The sequence below is a fragment of the Cercospora kikuchii genome (assembly GCF_019650295.1).
Source record: "Cercospora kikuchii DNA, contig_00004, whole genome shotgun sequence".
Lineage (NCBI taxonomy): Eukaryota > Fungi > Ascomycota > Dothideomycetes > Mycosphaerellales > Mycosphaerellaceae > Cercospora > Cercospora kikuchii.
The window spans coordinates 3,486,794-3,502,343 of record NW_025408585.1 but is presented as its reverse complement, the minus strand read 5'-3'; the positions used below and the strand labels follow the sequence as shown (position 1 = coordinate 3,502,343).

The window sequence follows — 15,550 nt, the reverse complement described above, 5'->3', positions numbered from 1 at the left end:
TCTGCGCGATACGCGCATGGCCGCTGCTGCTGCGGCAGAGCATGTTTTCGATGCCTGCCGCGCTCGGAGCTTGCCTGTCGTTCCCCGCTCAGCCCCGCCAAGTTCCAAATTTCCTAAAGCAGTACAAGTTTGAGCGCTACGTCTTGTTTGGGAAGATCTTCCAGCTTATCATTCCAAGTTTTTCATAACGCTCTCGCAGCGACGTGTCCAAGTTCAGGCCTGATGGGCGAAGAACGATGGAACGGTCATCTCATAGCGAGCGGCGGACTGATAGGAATCTTGTCATCTCATAGCGAGCGGCGGGCTGATAGGAATCTTGTCATCTCAGATTGCCACGCGACCACAGCCACCTCCGCATACAGGTTCCGAGATAGGCGGAAGGCTACCCCAGAACTTGGCGTCAATTGTATCTTTTGCATCTGTCTCTACAGAGCGAGGACGAGGTACAGCAGGATATTTTCTGTGGTTGAACTTTCTCACCGTCTGTGGGCGAACGCAGCGATACTAAGAAGCGTCTTGGAGCTGCGAAACAGAGAAGTTATCGTCAAAGTTGATCAACGATCCGAGAGTTCAGCCGATCTGGAGAACCCCTGTCCGCCTCCTTTGGCTTAGGATGAACGAGATAGCTTCATTGACTCGATAGATCTAGAGTTCCACGGTGGCCTGGCATTTGTGGCACCCGGCAGCGAGAGACAGGTACGCGAGTTTCTGTACCTGGTGCCCAACGCGCGTGGCGCGAGCATAAAAAGTAGGATCTCGCCCGGAAACGATAGCCCCGCGACACATTTGCAACAGGGGAATTGATTCTACAGCACCACATATCCAGCTGCGCTACACAATCTTTTGCTCATCAATCACGCATCGTGCCATACCACAATATGGGCTACGACAGTCAAGTCAAACAGCCCCTCGACGAGGCAGTCGAACATGGCTCGACGGTGCAGACAGGCACCATGGAAGATCTCAAAGGAGACCTAGACGACAACATCCTTCGTGCACAGGGTCACGAGGCGGTATTGATCCGACAGTTCAGTTGGATCGCAGCTCTCGGTCTGGGCTTTTCCATCACGAATTCTTGGGCAGGCTATCTTGTTCGTCACTCTCGCGCCGCCGCTCGAAAATCATTGATATCGTTCCGACTAACGTTTCGCAGAGCTGTTTCGGTCAGAATCTCCATTACGGCGGACCCTTCTCTTGCATATTCGGACTCATCCTCGCCTTCTTTGCCCAAGGCACCGTGACGACAGGTCTCGCGGAGCTTGCATCGGCGTTCCCCTCGAGCGGTGGGCAATACCACTTTTGCTACATCATTGCCCCAGAGAAGTCGCGGAACTTCTTCGCCTTTGTCATCGGGTGGATGTCAGTCCTGGCATGGTGGATCGTCACCTGTTCTGGTCTTTCGCTGATCGCAGTCACCGTCTCGGGCATCGCCAATTTCCGGTATCCATCCTTTGTCGCCTCGCAATGGCAAATTTACGTCATTTATCTGGGTGCATGTCTCATCACTATCATTCCCGTTTTCGCGATCCCCAAGAAGCTCTCGTGGGCCACACAGTTTGGCTTGTACTGCTCTATCCTGGGCTGCGTGGTATGGTTGGTCGTATCATCCGCCATGCACCAGTCAACGAATTCCTCGGCTCTGGTACAGCAAAATCTTGGAGATAGCGGATGGGATGGCGGCTTCGCGTTTGTGCTTGGGATCGCAAATTCGATGTATGCATACGGAGGCACAGATGGAGGTCAGTATCCAGATATAACATGTCAATCGTCGAAATCCGCTCACGATAAAATAGTGATTCACATCAGTGAGGAGATCCCGCGCCCAGGCCGCAAGGTCCCTCAGCTGATGGTCACTACCATGCTCATCGGTCTGCTAACATCAATGCCTTTGGTAAGTTCCCGATGTGCAGAAGAACCTTCAGAGCGCTGATGCTGAGTTCTCGGTGCAGTTCATCGTCCTCAACATTTTTATGACTGATCTCGATGCCGTGAGAACCTCGGCATCGCCCGCCATTGAGATCCTCAACCAAGCGTAAGAGCACTTCCCAAAACTTGAGACCAGCGACACGAAGCTGACGCAGAATTCGTTAGGACCGGCAATCGTGATGTGACTACTTTTCTCTCAGTCTGGCTGCTCATTGTCTTCATTGCTTCACTTCCCTCTCAGTGGATCGCGTCCGGTCGTATTGCGTGGGCCTTTGCTCGAGATGTATGCGGTCCGATGACAATGGAAGTAGGCTGAGGATTGAGGCTAATCGCTTGCAGAACGGATTACCATTCTCCAACTTCTTCTCACACATCGACACCAAGCTAGAATTTCCGGTTCGGACAACCATTGCTGCTCTCTGTTTCGCCTCACTTTATGGCTTGCTCTATCTCGCCAGCACGACAGCCTTCAACAGCATTGTTACGTCTGCGGTCCTTTTTCTGAACGTCACATACGCCGTTCCCCAGGGACTCCTCCTGTGGCAAGGTCGCTCCAAAGTCCTGCCCAGCCGCTACTTTGACCTGGGAACTTTCGGCTTGTGCTGCAATATTTTTGCCGTAGTCTGGACGGTCTTTCTGGTCGTTATCATCTGCTTCCCTCCGGCATTACCTGTGGCGGTCGGCAGCATGAATTACACGAGCGTCGTGTTCGTGGCATTGGGCAGTATCGTCCTGATCCTGTGGGTGACGTTAGGAAAGAAGAAGTTCCAGGGACCTACTATCGACTGGGCCGCCCTACAAGCATCTAACGAGATTTCCAAATAGAGGACACATTTGTTCTACGTAGTTTGCAGAATCCATCTTCCATTCGCCCGGCATAATAGTTGTAACGGCTACCGCGAGAAAGTGCGATCCGTCTAATCGTTGATTGAAATGCACAATGAACATGGAAGAACAGGCCTTCACGGCTTCTGGAGGATAGCTGTCCACATTACACTAAGATGAGCGCAGACACAAACATTGCACTACCCAACAGCACTATTCCTGCTCGCATGCTTTCTGCCTCGGACTCTCGAACCACACCAGACAAACAGTCTCCCGTTACATTCGCATCGTCTCCCGTGATGTAAAAGCTAGCGACACTGAATGGCAGCTGCGTACATTCCTTCTCGATTGTATTTTCGCAGCCACTCCATTGATATGGAGCGTGATCGCCCTCTAGGCAATCCTCGCTGTCGAATACCAATAGTGCAAGCTCTACAGGATCCACATCAGGTGATATATTCTCCGGTGTAGGCAAAAATTGGAAGTCCACCTGCGAATAATTTGCTGTGGTGGAGAAGTTCTCTTGTCCAAAGGCGCTGAAAGAAAGCTGACAGTCGGGTGCGTTGGGGTTGCAAGACGTAGATGAGTCGACAAAGATCTCCGCAAAGTTGTAGCAACCTGGCGTAGTAATGTTGGCGTACAGACTGAACCCAACATACTCGGGTCTGGATTCGGTCTCTAGGCATTCATAGTCACCAGGTGTTGCGAAGCCTATGGATCCGAGACCCCAGTGGTATATATTGGGACCTTGGCCCTGTATGAGAACGAACCAGGTTTGAACAATAATGATGAGGGTGCTGAGCCTCATGATGTCGAGATTGAAGCGATGTCCGAAACTGGGGAGACTATGGGCGAGAATAGTGAAGTGATGTTTCGAGATTGTATAGTGTACTCGCTTATTCCATGCCAGTGTCATGGTTTCGAAGGAGCACTTAGTGCAACGTTGCACGTGAAACGCCGAGCTGCTTGGGGCTGCGTATTCCACATGCTCGATATCTTGGCATTCGTTTCTCCCTCCGCGGAAGGGTGCTCATTGATCAGTGCAGCCTCTTTACAACAATGCCAAGCCATGCCATGCCACGAAGACTGGCAATGATGGCGCCATGGAGAGCGCTCCACGCCGAGGTGCTTGAGAATGCACGACACATATGCCCGGTATCTTGGCAATGACTTGACTTGTACAGCCTCTTCGATGACAGCCATTCGACGAAGACTATTATCGAATGCACCATGGTCCAATACGCAATCCTCTCTGCCCTGACACTCGTATGAAGGCTCCATCACGGCGGATCTTGATCTATATCTTTGTGTCATCCAATGCGCAACAAATCAGCTTTTCATCATCAACAAACGTGGCAGAGAACTTCACTGGCCCAACGACAGGCTGCATGAGATACACGGTCTCTATCGGATAAAGCTATGCTAATACCCTTAAACAGGCAAACGAATGCTTGCGATCTTCTTGAAACTGACCCGCATTTCTGGATCGATCAGTCGTATCGACTCCGTCTCTAGCTCAGTCTCCCCGCCAGCGTCGTCGCCAAGGCTCCAGTCATATTCCATCAAAAGATGGGCAAGCGCAATTTTGACTACATTGGCGGCAAAGAATCTCCCTGGGTGTGTAATCAGCACTTCGCTCCACACTGCAGCTGGATAACCTACCTGGACAGGTGTGGATTCCATATCCAAACGCAAGATCTCGCGCGCTTGTAGACACGTATTGCCAGCTTTGTGCCTTGCCCTCTCGCTCGCGTAAACGTGCGAACCGTGTAAGGTCGAAGATATCTGGCTGAGAATAGAGCGTTGAATCTTGGAAATTTGCTTCGAGCATACAGCCAGCACCCTTGGGGACGACACTGCCGTCTGCAAAGACTGTCTCCGAAGTACAGACTCGAGCCATTGCCACTTGAGTCCTAGTCAGCACGCCGAAAACATGCTACAAAGTTGAACTTTTTGCACGTACACCGCCCCTGCGCGATCCGCAAAGATTCCTTCAGAAAATCGTCCATCAGTTTGAGATGATACAGCCCAGCTTTGGTCCAGCCATGCTCGCTGATGACGGCAACGATCTCCCTACGAAGAGGTTCTATGAATGTCTTGTGCTGACATATATGTTGAACAGCCTGGACAAAAGTAGTCAGCAAGCTAAGATTTCCTCTGATTGCGACGCATTAAACGTACATGGCAAAGAATATGTGAAGTAGTTTGGATAGCTACCATCGATAGCTGCAACTGTGCTGCCACGACGTCGACTTTCACCTTCGAGAGACGAGCCTCTTGTTGGAGCCACGAGATCGCATCGTTGCTCTCCTTGCACGCAGATCAGTCTGACATTTTTGCGTTGCATGAGCAATGCACATACCTTCTCCGACTGTCCTCTTCGCTTCAATTCCGATGCCACCAAGACCCGGGCGTCCTGTACCAGTTGTCTCAAAACAACACAAGATGGGAGGAACCAATGTTTGATGGGGCGGAAGAGTGCTGTACACTTCCTCAACTCGGACGCTGCTGTAAAACTCAGTCCAGCATACTGCTTTTGGATCTCAAGCCACTTCGGATCCTCACACAGATAATCGCCAACGAAAGGTCGTGACGACACCTTCGTGACAATGTCGAGTATCAGCGGTTGGATTGGTACAGTTGCCCATGTATCGTGGTCTCCAAAGTTGTGCGCAATCGAATTCACAGCATCTTTCACTAAATTGGGTCGGAGGATGTCGAGAGCTGGAGTCAATCGTCGGAGCAGTGTGTCTCGGATAACTGAGCTGTGAACCGAGACTCGTGCCGCTTCGAAACCTGGGTAATCTGCAAAAGAGTCCAGCCGTAGCGCTTCTGCAACACTCATGGCCGGACTTTTGGCAAAGGCTTCAGTGTTGCAGTTCCTGACAATCACCTTCGCACCCGTTCCGGTCTGGATCTGGAATGGTCCAGCATATCTTCTCAGTCCTTCTTCGATGAGTTTGTTGCCATCTTTGAACCAGCTTTCGAGTGGGTCCTGGCCTTCCAAAGTCGCGAAAGGAAGTCTTTGAGAGCTCAGCCGCTTTCGATACGAGTTCGCAAAGACGAAGAGCAGGATAAAAGCGGAGGCGCTAAGAATGACAAAACGATATGGAGCCAAGCTTGACCATAGGGCAGTCACGTTCGGCGCTGGAAAGCTCATACTGTGTCAAGCTTCTGGCTATTGTTGACACAGACTGTTCTTCCTGCTACGTGTAGGCAGAGTGTGCGCATGGTCTTTGAGACAGGTTTCGCAAATATGGTGAATCTCCGGTGAGCCACGGAGGCTGTAATGACAACGTGTCCTGGCCGTCTTAGCCACTGAAGGTGATGCGAGGGCAGGCACGTAAGTTTATCGACACTCCCTACCAGGTTCACCTTCCACTACACCACAGTCGATGATTCGGCTTGGCGAGCGGAGGCGTATTGGTCAAGCGTGGGCGAAGACTTCTCGCGAGGACGTTGAATCCTTGCATGTCCAATGGTGAAAATATGGCCTCCAGTGTTGAGCCCCAACGACCATTATCCTGTTCTATGGAGCAACTCCGCAAGCCTTCGACGAAACCTAGGCTCCGTTGTGAAGCCGAGCTGGTGGTCTGAGATGTCCCCTGGCCTGCTCATTCTGCTATACATATCTTGCCACTCAACTCATGCATACGCTCACCGAGACCCGAGCGGGCAATCGCAGGCACCAGAGACTAGGAATCGATGCTTCCAAGGATGTTCGGAGGATCCACCATCACCTTCAGGAAGGCCGTCAAGGCTCAGGCGGCCACGTTCGCTCGAGTCTCGCAGCTCCTGCTCGAACTGCTCTACGTGGACAGACGTCGTACCAAGGATTCTGCATGATCTTTTACGGCGCGCGCATATTGACATTCTCTGACAATACAAAGGTCTGATGAGAGCCAAATTGTGCCTGAAGCAATCCATCGTCAGACGTGTTCACACAAGGGCAATGGTCGGAGGACTAGACCAGTCCAACAAATTCGCGCTAGAGTTCATTTAACAGCGTCGCTAACACTTAGTATGGTCAACGGCGTCCGGTATAGAAACTGACGGCTCGGCGTCGCTCATTTCTCAAGAAGTCCAGTACCTATGCTAGACTGCTATGAATATAGGAGGTTGCTCCATCTTGTGCTCGTCAGATTCCAACCACAATTCACGCATCAGATCCTGTATCTCCCGATAGAATCAGTTGCTGCCTCGCAATACAAAGAGATCATGATTGGACTCACCATTGAAGCCAAAGATGATCGCGGACTGTTCTCCCCAGATCACAGTACGCACATCCGCATCAAGTCATCAAGTCAGCAACAGCATCGGGCTTCCTTACCGCCAGGATACGCAAAGCACCATATTGTATACCTGGACAGTATACATATGCCCCTCGCAAAATTCGACTTTGACCACACGATCGAAGTCTATCACAGTACGCCTGCAAATCTGGTCGCGGAGCGCATAAGAACAGCGACTATCGTTGTATCAGTTCTCACACCTGTAGGGGCATCAGATCTGGATCAAGCGCCCACCGTGCGACTGATCGCTGCGCTATGCAGTGGATGCTCTTGGATTGATAAGCCTTACTGTCAACGTCGTGGGATCGATGTTGTGCACGTACCTCATGCAAGCATTGAAGCAGTTGGAGAACATTTCCTCGGACTTTACTTCGCCTGTCGAAGGAGAATTCCTGCGGTCAACCAATGCGTGAAAGATAGCCAAACCTGGAAGACGAAGAAGACGTTGACCAAACATTTCTGGAACGGCGGCCCTCCATTGAGTTGCAAACAGGAGACCTTGGGCATCATAGGATACGGTCGTCTCGGACAGAGAATCGAAGATCTTTGCAGAAATATTGGGTTCGACAAAGTGCTTGTAGCAGAGCGAAAGGGCGCCAAGACAGTGCGAGACGGTCGACTGCGCTTCGAGCAAGTGCTTGAGCAGAGCACCGTTATTGCTGTCGCTTGTTCTTTGACGGATGAAGCACTCGGAATGATCCACGAAGCCGAGTTGAAGCGTATGCGGAAGGATGCAATCATTGTTAACATCGCCAGAGGTGGCATCATTGACGAAGCTGCTTTGGCCACCGCACTGAAAGAAGGCTGGATATACGGGGCCGCCCTTGATGTTCTGCAAAATGAACCCGCAGGACCTGGAAGTAGTCTGCTTTTGCCGGAAACGGAGCATGGCGAGGCGGATGTTCCAAACCTCGTTCTCACAGCGCATCTTGCTTGGTTCGCTGGATCCACAATGCAGGCTATGCAAGAATGCAATCGCGACGGTATTGCTGCATTCATCGAAGATCGGATGACAGATCCATCAATCCAGTCCAGTGTCATCGTGCACAATGGTAGGATCTGGAAGTAGCGGTCCTTTGGGCATGCCTAATCACGCTATTGTCTTCCTGACTTTCATCCTCGCCTCGGGATGTAGTATCATCATAGACTCGATCTCCATGGTCATGGGGTGATCTTCGGATGGGTCGAGCTGCCAATCGTAATTGAGCACAAGATACGCCAGCAGCATCTTCATTATGTCTGCTGCAAGGAACCTTCCTACACACATGGTGTACTCAGTTTCTTATATCTTTGACAAGAAATAGAATGGCTTACCGGGACATGTTCGCAACCCGAAACCTGGAACGCAGATCGTCAGCCCAAAATCCAAGCCCGACTTACACGGCGTGGTAACTCACCGAATCCCAAATGCTCCACACTGGTTGCTACGAAGCTCGGCTTGGGGAGTGCAGGCTGCTGAGGCTTCGCATAAGTCTGCAAGAAGCGATTGGGGTCGAATTCGTTTGGAGATGGATATGTTTTATCATCGAGCAATTTCGATTCCAGCACACAGCAGGCGCCTTTTGCAATTTTTGTGCCGTCGGAGAAGGTAACGTCGTGGATTGCCACGCTGTTCATCGAGACTGGCAATCATGTGTAAGTTTGTAGTTTATTTTTAATGGAGCAAGACGACTCACGATAGCCCATGCTCAGTCTTTGCGATTCATTCAGGAAGCTGTCGATTTGCCTCATCTCGTAAAGTGCTGATTTTGTCCAGCCGTGCTTGTCAATGGCTGCAATGACTTCAGCTCGCAGGAGTGGAGCCCATTGCGGATGCTCGCAAAGAAAACGCATTGTCTCAGAATCCTGTCAGTAACGATCTCACTAACCGAAATTTCAAAGTGTCTTACTTGGCTCAATGCAAAGGTCGTGGTCTGGACGCCGATGAGAGACAGATGCAACACAGCTGCCGCAACATCGGCCTTGCTATTGCTTTCTTGTATCTCTTGTGACAGCCAATGCCTAAAGAGGAATCAGAGGCAAGATTGACTCTATTGGGCGCCACCATTGGTCTGAACAACTGTAGCTGCAGCCCAATGTTTTGACAGAGAGAAGAATCGCGTTACCTACAGTCCGTCTGATCTACATGATGATGCATCGGGCTTCTCAACAGGCTACGAGAGTGTCAGCAAGTTGATAGCAGCATATTTGTAATGCCCGCCGCCAATGTGATCAATGAAGACGAGATTTGATTGACGTACCCCATTCTCCATAGTCTCGCGTCGCTTCAGCTCACTGGCGATTTGACTTCTCGCCTTGTTTGCTGTTCGTCGCAATGACCTACAAGAGTCCATAAACCAGTGTAAGATCGGGCGTAACATCCAATGCGTCCTCCGAAGCTCCGACGCCGCAGTGAAACTAAGAAGTGTGTAGTCATTAGTGACATCCACCCATTGCTGATTATAACAAAGAGGTGTGCCAACCAGCACTCGCGATATCAATCGCGCTGCCAACGCTGAGAAGTCTGTGGAGACTTTCTTGCTGGCCCAGTTTGGACTATCGCCCAAGATCTCCTGTGTAGCTACCTCGATTTCGTCACGGAGATCGTTCCTGATGATGTCAAGAGAAGGCGACAGCCTGTGAACCAGCATGCTCCGTAGCAATGGACTGCTGATAGCCACTTGTGCTGCCTCGAAGCCTGGGCTGTTTTTCAGCAATTTGTTCAACAAGACAAATGTGACAGTGCAAAGCTCACCAGGATAGTCGGCAAACCCATCAATACGAAGCGTCTCAACACCACTGATCGACTTGCTCCTCGTGAACTCTTCCGTGAGTTGGTGACGAACCACAATCTTGATACCAGTCGAAGTCATGATTCGAAATGGCCCAGAGTGCTCTCGTAGACCTTTCTCAATCATGACTCGAGCATTAGTTGCCCATGCTTGCTTTGGATCAACGCCATCTACGCTGACCAAGGGCAAGCTAGCGACGTACTTCTCCGCCGCACTTCGTCGCCGAGACCAAAAGATGATAACGACAAGACACAAGCCAAAGAAGCTGACATAAACGTAAAGTGGATGTCTCTGAAGCATATTTGGTTGCTGCTTGCGGTTGCACAGTTGTCGTTAGGCGATGTATACATTTTCCTCTTGGTCAAGAGAGAAGCGGTCTACAGAAATCGTGAGAGAGCTTAGTCAACCGAGTGCAGGCCGTTCTTCCCTGTAGAAGCTCAGAGACCTGATCCCAGCAGAGGTCCAGCATGCCAAAAGTCAAAAGCACCGACTGAAGTCTCACGGCTGGTACCACCTACCTTGTGTAGCAGGGGGAGCTCTGCTGACATTCTTCCCTTCTTGGTTTGTTACGCGGGCTCCCGAGTCACGTAGGTCGGAGTATGCACGGGCATAGAGATGCCAGTAAGCCCTGACGAGGCAGAAGGGCTCGTATTCTCGCGAGGTCGGCATCTTGGCAACATGTGATACTCGCAGTGATGGCAAAATGGCCATGACGAGTCTATCCCGGCAAGCACATTGATCATCGAATGCAGGAACTGGGCAAAGCAGGCCGTCAAGACTCTGGCTACAATCTTTACGAGCCAGTAGTAGACGCAGCTTGTGCTTCGCACATCTCCCAGTAGACGCCCTTCCGTTTGAGTAAATCATCATGCTTGCCCTCTTCCACGATGACACCTTGATCCCCTACCACGAAAATGCGATGGCTATTTTGCACGGTCGCCAATCGATGTGCAACGGCAATGATAGTCAGCTTCCCAGTAGAAGCCATGCTTTCAATCGCTCGCTGGATTGCAGCCTCGTTCTGGCTGTCCAGACTACTCGTAGCCTCATCAAGAAGCAGTAGACGTGGTCGTCTCAAAAGTGCGCGAGCAATACACATGCGCTGCTTCTGCCCTCCCGACATGTTGCCGTGGAGTACAGCTGAAAGCACAGTGTCGTAAGCTTGCGGGAGAGAGGTGATGAAGTCGTGGATTTCCGCTGCCTTCGCGGCCTCCTCGACTTCCGCGTCCGTGGCTGACCATGAGAGGCCGAGAGTGAGATTGTCGCGGACTGTACCCTCAAACAAAGCAGGTTCCTGGCTTACTAGAGCACACATGCGACGCAAGTCGGCATCTGGCATGTCGCTGAGGTCTTTGCCATCGATGAGAATGCTGCCTCGGCTTGGTAGGTAGAAGTGTTGAATCAGAGACAGAATCGTGGTCTTCCCGCTCCCGGATGGGCCAACGAATGAAACGTATTCTCCAGCTGAGATATCCAGCGAAAGGTTTCGTAAGACCGGCCGATGTTGCGAAGAGTATGTGAAGTCGACGTTGCTAAACCTGATGCATGCGCCAGCCTCAGAAGAGGATGGCGTGGCATCAGTTCCACTGGAAGGAGTTACCAGGTCTGCCAGACGCACGCACATGTCCACAATGCGATTCAAGGCCGGGCTTGCTTGAGATAAATTAGGCCCGAGAGAAAGGAACAAGCCTGCTGTTTGTCCGCCTTGTACGATTGCCGTGTATACAACGATGAATTGCAGCACGTCGTACTCTCGCGTTGCCAGGAGCTGTCCGCCATACCAGAATGTGAGGGCAATGCAACAAAATTCGAGACTGTTGGCAAGTGCGAACACAAGCGCCACGAGTCGTGCTCGCGATAGCGCGCGTTCCACATGATCTTTCAGTAACTCGTGGTATTGCATCACTGTCGGCTTCTCCAGAGTCAACGAGATCACCGTACGGAATGCTCGAATGCTCTCCGCCGCATGGCGTCCAGACTCGATGAAAACACGTGCGTTGAACGACTCGAAGTACTGCTCGTAACGGTTCCGTGTGATGGATGCGATGAGCACAATAGGAAGTGCAGCAACCATAGTGACCAGGGTCAACTTCCAGCCGACTACCAAGGAAAGTATCATAGAGCCTGTTAAGGTGAAGACTCCTACAAGCGGTAGAACCATATTCTGCGGTAGACAGGCAATAGTCAGCAAAGTGTTACTCACCGTACAAGACCTTAAAGCTTATTGGACTTCGAGCATGCACCACTTACCGGACCTGACACTTCTTGCAGTTGTTGCGGGTCATTGCTGAGCCTTGACACCAGGCTGTCCGACGACATCTCTTCGTTGTCGTGCCAAGGAATGCCTTGTCGCAGCATAGCTTCGTAATACTTTTGCCGATAGCTAGAGGAGACGTCAATAGAAAGCGAATTCGATCCAAATCCGAGGACGGCATAGCATGAGGTGACCACGATAGCAAGCACCAGGGCCATCAATGCCCATTTGTTGCCGTCCGAGAAGAGTTTGTGGCCCGTGTGCTGGAATGCGACAACAAAGTTTGCGATGATAACTGATTGTGCGGAGACCGCACCTCCTGCGCCGACTGCACCAGCAAGCACGCATAGATACGACACGCGATGGTGGCGCATGGAGTAGATCAATCGACCAAGACAGCGGAGATAGCCTTCGGACTTCTGGCCGGGAGCTTTGCCGTCCTGACTTGAGCTGTCGACAGAACGAACAGCAATACTAGCCGACCGTTCCTTCGTCTTCTCATCGCAATCGCTCGCAGATGGCTGGGAGCCCTTCTCGGCGAGCTCTTCGACCACATTATCATCCAAGATTTCGTCTTCGATGGTTGCATTTTCGTCATCGGCGTTGGCATTTCGCACTTGTTGTGTGCTGACGAGCTCGTAAAACTTCCCGCCGACGCGTTGAGCCAACTCCTCCCGTGGCCCTTGCTCTACGACGGTGCCACGATCGAGAACCACAATCTGATCCGCCCTTTGAATTGTGGAGAGGCGATGGGCGATGATGATGGTCGTCCTGCCCTTCGAAATCCGGTCGATCGCTTGATCAACAATCCTCTCGGAGTGCACGTCAATTGAGCTTGTCGCTTCGTCAAAGATCAAAATGGCCGGTCGCTTCACAATGCACCTCGCAATAGCAAGGCGTTGCCGCTGACCACCAGAAAGCTTGACTCCGCCCTCGCCTACGATCGTCTCGTAGCCTTTGGAAAGACGCGTGACAAAGTTGTGGGCATATGCGTCTTTGCAAGCCTCCTCCACAAGCTCCCGCTTCTTACTTTCCTCCGCATCTTGCCAAATCGAGCCAGCTAATCCACGCGCAACGTTTTCGTAGATCGACTCGTCGAAGAGAATGGATTGCTGCTCAACGAGACCAATTTGCGAACGCCACCAGCGTCGATCGAGCGTTTCGAGATTGTGCTGGCCGAGGCACATTGTGCCGGAGTTCTGCAAGACCGCAGCTACTGGCGTGTCCGCGGTTGCATTCTCATCGTCGTCCTGTGCCGAAGGCGGATGATCGCGTTCAGACAGATCGTACCAGCGCTCTAAAAGCGCGACAATGGTACTCTTGCCACATCCAGAGGATCCAACAATGGCTGTTGATTGGCCAGACGAGATGGTAAGGCATAAGTCTCGCAAAATCCTCGCATCTGGTCGTCCTGGGTAGGAGAAGCAGACATTTTTGAAATGAAGGTCGGCATTAGCATCCACTTCCGGTGCCGTAAGGCCCCCGGGCTTCAATGCTTCAGCATCGATCAGATCGAAAAGAACTTTTGCACCTGCAACGGCGCGGTTGATGCCGATCATGAGAGGGGCGAGGCCTCCGACTGCTGGCATGATCGCAATAAGTGAGAAGAGGACACTGCGACGGGATCAGTCAGCCATAAGCAGAGCTTGTCTAAGTAGGGTACACTCACGTCACGATGTCTCCAATGTCATTTATCATGCCCCAAATATATAACTTCAAGCCCAACCAGAATGTCAATGCGATGTTGGCATATGCGCAGAAGAAATATAGCCCAAACAATACGCCTACCCACGGCGACTTCTTCAATCCCTGACGACGGCCCTCACGAGTCCATGCTGCGTATCGTGCCGTCATGGCATCTTCTGCACCCAGCGACTTGACCACCCTAATACCTCGATATGCATTCGAAGCTTCGGCAGCTGCTTTCGCGTCAACCTCGATGGCCGCGACATCGAGCTTGTTGATTGCAGGCCCAATGAACCCGTAGCTGATGAGTGCCAATAGGGTGAGAGACGTCGAAGCCAGCGTCAGGGCCCACGAATGCCAGAAGCCCACGACGTATGCAGCAATGATCAGACCGAGAGACTCAATCAGCACTTCGAGCTTGTCAGCAAGCGCGTTTTGGATCGTGGTGACAACGGTAGTCAAGGCGAATGTAGCCGATCCGGGTTTGAGATTGTCGATTGCACGAACGGGTTGGTCGAATAGTGCCGTGAAGTAGGCTTTTCTCAATGCAGCGCAAAGAACGATGCCGACGTGTCTGAAGACGTATTTTGATACGAAGCTCATCAACAGTTTTCCGATGAAGAGGTATACAATGTAAAGAGCTAGGCGATCGATCTCTCGGCGGAAGTGACGTTCGGGAAAGTCCGAATCCGGTTCAAAGTAGCGATTGAACCTCTGCACTATGCGACCAAACACAACGTTCATAAGTGGCAGCATCGATCCGTTGATCGCAGACAGAAGTGCTGTCGCAGCGAGCATCCATCGATGTGTTGGCGTCGCATAACTGAGGATTCGCCAGAGCCCTATCTGTGGTGGGCTTTGCTTTGAGTGTCGTGAGGCGCTCGCCGGTCGTGACGGGTCTGTGTCTCGTTGCTCCATATCGGCGCGTCGTTGTTATGGCGTTCAGATCAGCCTTCAGGCACGGAATCAAATTATCTGCGCTGGCGTAGTGTTCAGATCAACGAAAGCTCTGTAGACAGCTCCAGCTTCCGATCACACATCGCTGTCCTTGACGGACGCACGCCGGGTCACCCATTGCGCAGGCAGCGCGGCTGAACCGACGGTATAGCGACAAGGACGCTGGCAGCATGCTCGATAGTCTTCATTGCCAAAGTGACATGGCATTGAAAATTCTTCCGCCGTTTCTGCGGTCGGCGATCATAGCTGAAGCGTGCGTGGATGGAGGATAGTCCGGCAAGAGCATGTTACGAGTTCAGCCGTCGCTGCTGGTTGCGCGATTATGTACCTGGCAGTTTCCATGAGTCAGCGAGATACTTTGGCTTTTGCTCTTCCACGGTTTCCACGGGACATCTGTAGGTGCCCTTGCTCTCGCCAATCGCCGAAGACATGTGTTTGCTAGGCGCTTGAGCTTATTGCGTAGTGACTGACATCTTGAGCCGCACGTCAATAATCTACGTGCCGTCCGGGAACGAACATCGCCATCGCAATTACTGTGTAATGATATCCAAATCCCTTTCTCGTGGCCATCAGGGCCCTCTCTTGGGGAGCGGAAGTAGAGTCATGGAGCCGCTGCGGTGAGGCGCTGCATGGGCGACCAATGCACCATTATGACGACCGCGTCAGCACCACTGTAGCGATATCTTCGAAATGACCACGCCTGTGTTACCAGAAGCTGCGGCTTTTGCACTGTTGCCAGTGACCCCTCGACAAAATCATCTCATGGAGAAGTAGCAACCGTACCCGAGATACAGAGATCGCCTGTAGTCCGTAATTTCTGAAGGAAACATTTCAAGGGA

General features: G+C 51.7%; 6 protein-coding genes across 6 annotated transcripts; 2 read left to right on the top strand and 4 right to left on the bottom strand.

Annotated features, from left to right (window-relative positions):
- Positions 1-878: 878 nt before the first annotated feature.
- CKM354_000758300 (uncharacterized protein) lies at positions 879-2,751 on the top strand (the record flags this gene model as incomplete). The annotated part of the gene is made up of 6 exons (XM_044802937.1): positions 879-1,091; positions 1,154-1,739; positions 1,794-1,891; positions 1,950-2,032; positions 2,092-2,209; positions 2,266-2,751. The coding sequence occupies 6 exons, from the start codon at positions 879-881 to the stop codon at positions 2,749-2,751; spliced, it is 1,584 nt and encodes a 527-aa protein (XP_044658872.1).
- Positions 2,752-2,917: 166 nt separating this feature from the next.
- Positions 2,918-3,559, bottom strand: CKM354_000758200 (uncharacterized protein; the record flags this gene model as incomplete). Its single annotated transcript, XM_044802936.1, has 1 exon — positions 2,918-3,559. The coding sequence occupies one exon, from the start codon at positions 3,557-3,559 to the stop codon at positions 2,918-2,920; it is 642 nt and encodes a 213-aa protein (XP_044658871.1).
- Positions 3,560-4,182: 623 nt separating this feature from the next.
- Positions 4,183-5,911, bottom strand: CKM354_000758100 (uncharacterized protein; the record flags this gene model as incomplete). Its single annotated transcript, XM_044802935.1, has 5 exons — positions 4,183-4,364; positions 4,414-4,656; positions 4,715-4,874; positions 4,933-5,061; positions 5,114-5,911. 5 exons carry the CDS (start codon positions 5,909-5,911, stop codon positions 4,183-4,185), a joined length of 1,512 nt encoding a protein of 503 aa, XP_044658870.1.
- A 932-nt stretch (positions 5,912-6,843) lies between these two features.
- Positions 6,844-8,112, top strand: CKM354_000758000 (uncharacterized protein; the record flags this gene model as incomplete). The annotated part of the gene is made up of 1 exon (XM_044802934.1): positions 6,844-8,112. The coding sequence occupies one exon, from the start codon at positions 6,844-6,846 to the stop codon at positions 8,110-8,112; it is 1,269 nt and encodes a 422-aa protein (XP_044658869.1).
- Positions 8,113-8,133: 21 nt separating this feature from the next.
- Positions 8,134-10,114, bottom strand: CKM354_000757900 (uncharacterized protein; the record flags this gene model as incomplete). The annotated part of the gene is made up of 8 exons (XM_044802933.1): positions 8,134-8,300; positions 8,358-8,381; positions 8,441-8,665; positions 8,720-8,785; positions 8,836-9,044; positions 9,153-9,196; positions 9,284-9,720; positions 9,778-10,114. The coding sequence occupies 8 exons, from the start codon at positions 10,112-10,114 to the stop codon at positions 8,134-8,136; spliced, it is 1,509 nt and encodes a 502-aa protein (XP_044658868.1).
- Positions 10,115-10,607: 493 nt separating this feature from the next.
- CKM354_000757800 (uncharacterized protein) lies at positions 10,608-14,672 on the bottom strand (the record flags this gene model as incomplete). Its single annotated transcript, XM_044802932.1, has 3 exons — positions 10,608-11,978; positions 12,065-13,682; positions 13,738-14,672. 3 exons carry the CDS (start codon positions 14,670-14,672, stop codon positions 10,608-10,610), a joined length of 3,924 nt encoding a protein of 1,307 aa, XP_044658867.1.
- Positions 14,673-15,550: the final 878 nt, after the last annotated feature.